The sequence below is a fragment of the Pseudozyma hubeiensis genome, assembly GCF_000403515.1.
Source record: "Pseudozyma hubeiensis SY62 DNA, scaffold: PHS59, whole genome shotgun sequence".
NCBI classification, from domain to species: domain Eukaryota; kingdom Fungi; phylum Basidiomycota; class Ustilaginomycetes; order Ustilaginales; family Ustilaginaceae; genus Pseudozyma; species Pseudozyma hubeiensis.
The window spans coordinates 193,202-200,780 of NW_012133841.1; the positions used below are offsets into that span (position 1 = coordinate 193,202).

The 7,579-nt window shown below is 57.1% G+C and overlaps 3 protein-coding genes and 1 non-coding gene across 4 annotated transcripts; 2 read left to right on the forward strand and 2 right to left on the reverse strand.

Moving 5' to 3' along the window:
* Positions 1 to 61: 61 nt before the first annotated feature.
* On the reverse strand, positions 62 to 159 carry PHSY_007663. The gene has a single exon. It is a non-coding gene; the product is annotated as a tRNA-Arg (tRNA).
* A 188-nt stretch (positions 160 to 347) lies between these two features.
* PHSY_006607 (hypothetical protein) lies at positions 348 to 2,261 on the forward strand (the record flags this gene model as incomplete). The annotated part of the gene is made up of 1 exon (XM_012337207.1): positions 348 to 2,261. The coding sequence occupies one exon, from the start codon at positions 348 to 350 to the stop codon at positions 2,259 to 2,261; it is 1,914 nt and encodes a 637-aa protein (XP_012192597.1).
* Positions 2,262 to 2,650: 389 nt separating this feature from the next.
* PHSY_006608 (hypothetical protein) lies at positions 2,651 to 5,572 on the forward strand (the record flags this gene model as incomplete). The annotated part of the gene is made up of 1 exon (XM_012337208.1): positions 2,651 to 5,572. One exon carries the CDS (start codon positions 2,651 to 2,653, stop codon positions 5,570 to 5,572), a length of 2,922 nt encoding a protein of 973 aa, XP_012192598.1.
* Positions 5,573 to 5,648: 76 nt separating this feature from the next.
* On the reverse strand, positions 5,649 to 6,677 carry PHSY_006609 (predicted actin-bundling protein; the record flags this gene model as incomplete). The annotated part of the gene is made up of 1 exon (XM_012337209.1): positions 5,649 to 6,677. The coding sequence occupies one exon, from the start codon at positions 6,675 to 6,677 to the stop codon at positions 5,649 to 5,651; it is 1,029 nt and encodes a 342-aa protein (XP_012192599.1).
* Between the last annotated feature and the right edge of the window lie 902 nt (positions 6,678 to 7,579).

The following is a 7,579-nucleotide window of genomic DNA, read 5'->3' on the forward strand; positions in this document are numbered from 1 at the left end:
TGTGTTTGTTCGTGTCGCGACTCTGCATGCATTGCACCTGGAATTGATCGAGGCAAAAAAGAGAGTCCTACGGGGATTGAACCCGCGACCTGCAGAATACCCGAAGGAACCTTCAGGTTGAAACCGAAGTCTGCCGCTCTACTGCTGAGCTAAAGACCCTATGATTCCAGTTTCAGTTGGCTGTGTGGTTATAAGCTGTCCAGTTTTTTGTCAAGCCCGCTAAAGTTCTGCCTCGCGCCTTGGCGCGTCAAGTGGAGTGTTGGTGTTGGCGTTCTTGCGGAACTCAGCTTTTTCTTCCGATGCAACCACCATTTCACTCATGCTTTCATGACGGCCGAACGGCACCCATGACGGCCTCCCGCGGCACGCGACGTTTGCGCAGCAATCAGTCCCGCAACGACATCGACGATGGTCCCGAGGAGGGGTCTGAGACGAGCAAGCAAGCAACACGAGCGAGTGCCCAGCGCCATCACCAGAGGCACGTGCAATCTGGCGGGGAAACCACAGGCCATGAGCGAGGTGGGGACGAGAGCGAGGTCTACGATGCAGTAAGCGGAAGTGACGGCGACGGCGAAGAAGATGATGATGATGAGGAAGACGACGACGACGATGAGGAGGAGGAGGAGGAGGAGGAGGAAGAAGAGGAAGAGGAAGAAGAGGAAGAAGATCAACCCGAGGAGGATGAAGACGAGTCTCCCTTCAAATTCCTCGAAGGGCTTGGAGCCAACTGGCTGATGGGAAAGAATGAAGCTTCAGCACTGCAACCGACACATCGCAACGTCGCTTTGGAGAACGACGGCCGCTCGCCAGCAGCAAGCGCAGATGATGCAGAGTTCTACGGTGCTATGATCCAAATGCTCACTCACGTCCTCGGCTCGTCGGATTCAATCTCTTGGCCGAATCAACCAACACCAGGATCACAGCTCGCCCCTTCTCCCTTCGCCCATCCCTACAGTAGTCCGGCGCAGACACCCAGCCATGCAGCCGGTACCGTGTCCACGCCATCACAACTCGCTTCGGGGAGCACCAACAAACACCGAGAGAACAAGGCAGAATTCTCGGCGCTGCAGCCGATGATCCAAGCGCTCATAGCACGCCTCGGAAAAGACCATCAACTTCCGCGCCGACCGGTAGGCGAGCAAGACCTCACCGCTCTCTTGCAAACCCTGATGCAACAGCAGCAGCAAGGTCAACAGACGAACAAAGGAGCACCGCTTCGATCCGACAGCTCCTTCGCAGAGGCCAACCGTGAAATCGTCCAGCCAGAATCGATGGCGCAGATGCCCTCTAGTCAACTATCCCAGCAATGGACCGGCGCCGCAACCTCATACGGACTGCCGGCCAGTGCCACGCATCAACCTCTTCATTTTGCCGACCTCGACTTTGAGGACGAAGATGAGGACGATCCCGATTTCAACCCTGACTTGAATCCCGATCTCCCGCTTCCCTCGGCTTGGTCTCTCGCGGTGCGCGACGTTGTAGCCTCTGAAGAATCGAAAGCAGCAGCTGCTGCAGCCGCTGCCGCAGTAGCGTCCCGTTCCGGCACCCCGTCTGGCGCTCAGACTCCACTAGACATGCCGCCGCCCGTAAGCTATCGAGCCCGCGATCTGCACTCCACAGCACGATCAGCAATACCTTCTCCTCGGGACTCAGGCGGACGCCGCACGTCTTTTGAACAATTATCTGAAGAGCCTTCCAGGCGGGCTTCTCTATCGCACTTTTCGACGCCGACCGCAGAGATATCCGCTCCACCCACGCATCCCGCAGTACGAGATGCTCAGCGGACTGCAACGAGGCGATCCACTCCTCCCCCTTCGACTGCGGTTTACACACGAGCAGATCGACCCACGATGGCTTCGGATCTTCTCCTGTCGCCATCTGGCAGACCGATCAGAGCCTCGCGGAAGAGAGCAGGCTCTCCAGTATCCGGCGCTCCGTCCAGGCCCGCGCGTTCGGATGTGGCATCACTGTCTGAGCCGCCCCCGAGAGCAGCAGGCGTCACAGAGCAAAGCGCGCCGCGCAAGAGAGGGCGTAAGCCCGTCCTCGAACCAGGCGAAGCACAACGTCGTCGCGCCCAACGCAACGTCGAATACCAACGCATGCGACGTCAAGAGAAGAAGGCCGAGGAGTCAGAACAGACTGAGACCGTGCTCGAGCTCAAAGCTGAAGTCAAGGTGCTTCGCGCGGAGCTGGAGCGTCTGCGCGACGAGAACGCCATGCTGCGAGCCCACCGCGAGCTCGATCGGCTGCGTCGTCATTGAAGGCATGTTGACTCCAGATCACAGCGGCGAAGAGTAGCATCGCCTTTGCAATCATTATACCCTTTCAGAGCAACCTGCACGTCAGCGTTCTGCAACCTCGGATTTTTTTAGCCGAGATAGCCGCTGCACTCCCACGCCGCGTCCTTGGCCAGCTGAGGTGGAAAAGTCATGCCGGCTGTTGGCGATGGCGCAAGAGAAGTTTAATTTATGAGATCTGAGCTTTCCATCCTGTCGCATCCTCCTGATTTCACCACCACCATCTTGCTTGCCTGAGGTCGTTCGGGCTCCCGCGGCACGCTATGCCGCCCAAAGCGAAGGTTCCGCGCCCGGACCCGACCCTCTCTGCGTCGCCCGTCTCGGCTTCTTCGCCGCCCAGACCACTCGGATCAATGCGAGACCTATCCTCCTCCACATCGTTAGGATCGCTGCCCCAAATCGAGGTGAAACCTCAAAAGGCCTGCGTCCTCTGTCGCCGGTCCAAAGTCAAGTGCATTCACGACGGTGCGCCTCCATGCAAGCGCTGCAAGGACACGCAGCAAGAAGCACAGTGCAAGTTTCGTCTCCGCGCCGACGATGAAACATGGCGCGAGCGCACCGACGATGTCTTGAGCCGGCTTGGCGAGAGTGTGGATTGGCTCGTGGAACAGCAACGGCGTCAGCAGCAGCAGCAGCAACAGCAACGGCCACCACCTCTATCACCACAACAACATCAACAGCAGTATCAGCACCAGTACCCCGACTATGGCCGATCTGATGTAGCAACAACCAGCAGCTCTCCCATGTCTGCCCCTTCACCACGGAAACCGCAACGAGCGAGTCACTACCACGTACCGCCGCAACTGGGCAGAGCACCTATCGAAGATATCTGGAGCGCACCTTCGACACATTCGAACTTGTCGAGTGACCGTGGACAAAATCGATCAGATCTTGCGCACTCACACAACGGCTCAAGCTCGAGCTCTCAGGCTCGGCCCTCGTCCACCACCTATCTCGGCTTCGATGGCGCAGGAGGCCTTCTCAGTCCAGGTGATTCGCATCCACGATCTGTCTCCTCGCCTTCGTATCAATCCTCAGTCACGCAAAAGAATTACCGCCCGCCGACCACAACTCAGGCAACACGGTCGTACTACAGTCATCACTCGCTCCCTTCGTTCTCTGCGTTGCAGACTCTTCAGCCTCCCGTCACAGACTCCTCTGCCATGTCGAATAGCATATCTGCGCCGCATCTTGCTTCTTCTCAACATATCTCGCCCTCCGGATCGTCCACTGTCTCTCATGAGCATTCGTCGCCTAGACGGCAAGCTCAGCATGATTATGGCATCGAACCCGGTCAGAGTCGGCCTTCCTCAATCCTACACGCCCTGCAGCAACCAGTCAGTCACCAAGCGAGTCAAACCAGGCTGCAGACGGGATCCATGACAGCGACATCTAGCTCACCCTACGCGAGGCCTTCCCACTTTATCGGACGCAACGATCCGCGCCTCACCGTGTTATCGATGGGCCTCGTTTCGATGGACCAAGCACGTCATCTTTTCAAGTTCTTTGCGCGCTTTCTGCAACCGCACTGCTTTGGATTCCCAGCCTATCCAGCAAACGAGCACATGACACCGTTGATCATCGCTTGCATCCTCATGGTCTCGTCCATGCACGAGCCCAACTCGAGGCAACATTTTGAGCGCTTTCGTCACGAAGCCTTCTCGTCCCCCCTACTCCTGGATCAGCACATCGATCCACACGCACCGCTGGATCCTGAACTTGGCATCGGCGTCGAAGAGATTACCGGGGCTTGCATCGCTGCTTGCTGGCTCGGTGGACAGACGGCGCTATCCATCGCACGCCTGGCTCGATACTGGGCCATAGGATACCTCGAACACTTTGAAGTGCGGTCGGCACAGACTCTAGGCGAGTGGATGACGATCCTACCTCCGTTTCGTCAGATCGATCTGGTGGGAAAGCTTCGCATCTGGCTCATGTCGTACATCACCGAAGCGCAACAGGCCATCATCAACGACCAAGCGAGCTTGTTTCCACAGAGCGACCCGGCGCACTACTGTCAAGGGCTCTTGAACGCCAGCCGTCACGGTTCAGAGTTGGCCGAATCAGCCGCCCACGAAAATGGAGGAAGTAAGGGGTCGGATCTTCCCGCCAACGTTGACGGTACACCCAGATCCACTCATTCGCAGTCGTCCGCCGTGCCTGCCCCTCCCAGCGATGGAGCCGGTGGGATCGGCTCCTTCTCGTCGGATCGTCAACTCGTCGCACATGCTCGGATGATGTCCATCCTTCTAGCAGCGCAGGATTTTCGCCGCGCAGCGCGTATCGCAGCTCCATCAACAGACTCTCAGCCTGAGCAGAGGGTCAGGAATTTTCAGCCATCCCATATGGTAGAGCGATGGCGGGACTGGCTGGAAGAGCTCAACAGATGGCGTCTGCTCACCTCGCAGCATTCAGACTTGTCAGACAGCTCGCTCGAGTCGATCGATCTTTCCCTGCTCTACCATTTATCGCGTGCGTTTCTCGCTTCTCATCCACTGGATCCCGAGCTTGGCATACTCGACGAGACGCAACACGCGCTCAGGGCTGCTTCGAACGCCGATCCTCCCGACTTTTCCCGGCTTGCCGTTGCGCAGCTTCGCACCATCTCCACGGCCAAGCACTCGGCGCTTTTTGCACTCAAGCTCGCCACCACGGACTTTGGCGAAAAGCTCTCGTATCTTCCGCAGTTCTATCATTGGCTGCTGGGTCATGCGGCTGGACTGCTCTTGCTACTGGTACAACGCAAGGAGATCTTTCTCATGGCCAAGGAGGCAGAGTCGCTGCTCGAGGTCACGGAGAAATTTGTGCAGCTTTACGTGTTCCGCATCACCAGCCACTCCTTCCATTCGGTTGCGGGAACCTTTGCGGCGGGAACAAGCACGTCCCGGATAGAGCGATCAGGGATCAAGCGGTCCGCTTCGGATGCGGATCTTCGCGGCGACCACGAGGACGACGAGCGTCGAAAGCCGCAAGGTGGGCAGGGAGGCGATGGCAGCAGCGATCCGCTTGATTTCCAGTGGCCATTCATGTCTGGCTTTCCTACCACAGCGCAGAACGGTCCTGCATCGACGTCGAACGCAGCTGCAGGGAACGGCACGCAGAGCCATCCGAGTTCCAGCGGCGTAAGTTCGACACCTCCCAATCCGATGGCGCAGCAGCATGTCAACCACGGCAACCCAGCCGAGAAGCATCCTGCTCTGGCCAACGCGCAGTCTCTGGCTCGGGCGCTGTATTTTGTCAAGATGCAGGTGCAGTCGATGAACGTGCGATTGTGAAGGTGTACAAGCCTTTTAGTCTGGAGCTTTTGAAATACGATCTTTGCCCATACCGCTTCTTGATGATTTGTGTGAATCATGCGTACTTGTCGCTCTTGAGCTTACTGCGGCGGTCGAGCATCTCTTCCGCTAAGCGTCCTTCCTTTTCGGCCTTTCGGAGCGCTCTGCGTTCCTCCTTGGATAAACTGGAAGCGTAGTCGCACGGAAGGTACCGCGAGCCGGCTCGAGATTTGAACGTTTCCAGCTCCTGAGCGACAACCTGATCGCGCAGGCCGAGTTGAACGGCGGTAGGGTCATTTGCTTTTGTTCTATTCATGCCTTTCGGATCGTCTGCGTGACGAGCGGCGTGACGATGTTTCCATTGCACCTTGATCTGCCAGACGGCTTCTTTGTCGGTAGCGTCGCAGACGGCCCGGACGACGGTTTTGCCTCCTGCTACTTGGTCTAGGCCGAGATAGCGGTTGTGCACGGATCGCAGTGTCCACGATCCGTGGCCGGTTGGGTCGATGGTCCACTCCTCTTGCGGTCCTCTGGCTTCCATGGACGCACGAAGCAGGCCAGACTTGTCTGCTCCGAGGAACTTTCCTTCGGCGCTTTTGAAGGTGAAGCGTGCGGGGGATGTGCTTCCGGGCACTTTGGTTGCTATCCAGACTTGATACATGGATGTGGGCGTCGGACTTGCGAAGCTACTCGATGGACCAGAATCAGGTACGATCTCTGCCCCTTCGAGCTCCTCCGCGAGTTTCGGATCGGTCGCTACCAGATCAGCTCGGTCTTGAAAAGCACTTTCCTCTGTGCTGGGCAGCAGCAGTGCCGCCTCGACGCTTTGCAGCGTAGGCTGGAATGCAACGCAGTACGCTGCGGTCGAAGACCCCGACTGCTGCTGTTGGAAGAGGAAGCATGGTCCACTGAGATCCTGTTCGGTCTCAACGGCGACCCATGCTCGTTCGTCGCCGCCTACGTCTTCGACGTCCGAAGCATCACCCGCTTTTCGTTTTCTGGACGAGGATTCGCCGTGATCGTGCTTGTGAGAGCTCCGCTTGCGCTTCTTTGGCTTGTCTCCTTTGAAGCTCAGCCGCAAGCTTTTCGCCTTTGTTTCGCCCATCGTGCGTGGACGGGCATGGCTGAGTTGGTCCGAGATGGAATGTGAAGCTCCACATCTTCGCACCGCGCTCCCTTCATAACCCGTGTCCCGGAAATTCAGACTTCTTTTTTGGAGATCTTCTCAACTTTTCTTGCAATTGCGAGTGATGTACCTCTGAACGGACAGGACTCTTTCCGTGAATGTGCACAATGAGATGAAACAAGAGCATAAGATGGAATAGTGGAAGGATGTTCCAGGTCGTTCAGCCGAGTCGTCCACATATGATCAAGACGAGCCGGATAGTTATGACAAGGTTTCTGCTTCGACGAGTCGAAATGTTCGCTGCTGTGGCCCAGTTTGTCCCGTCACAGAAGATGTAGAATGCATCTTATGGACTCTAATATGGGCGGAGAGAAGAAAGGATGGGTAAGGAAAGAGATATGGAGAGAGAGGAAGCGGCACGAATCGGTGAAGGGAGCGTTAGGTTTGAGAGGGAAAGAGACAACAACGAGCGCGGAAGGAGAGCAACAAGACGACGACACGCCACAAGTGAAGAGCCGTGCACGATCAAGCGGGAGCGTATCGACCAGGATTGTCGTCGATTATGGAGACAGCGAGACCATGTGTTGACCGTGACTTGACAAGATGATGGCAGGAAAGGAAGCTCTCGACCCGGAAAGAGATCCGCTTTCCTTTCTGTGGAAGCGAACAGCTCTCTCTTTCCTTTTTTCTTCTTTTCCTTCCGCTTCCCAGACCAACCCTACTTTTCGCGCGACAGCTAGAAATTGGGGCCCGCGTTGAATGACAGCTCACTAACGATCCACGACCTTGCACAGGCCGCAAGCGGAGGTTATGACCGGCTGAGCTCAGCAGCTGGACGGGCATCGCCGGCTGCGATCCTTGAGAGAACCCCCCCCCCCCCC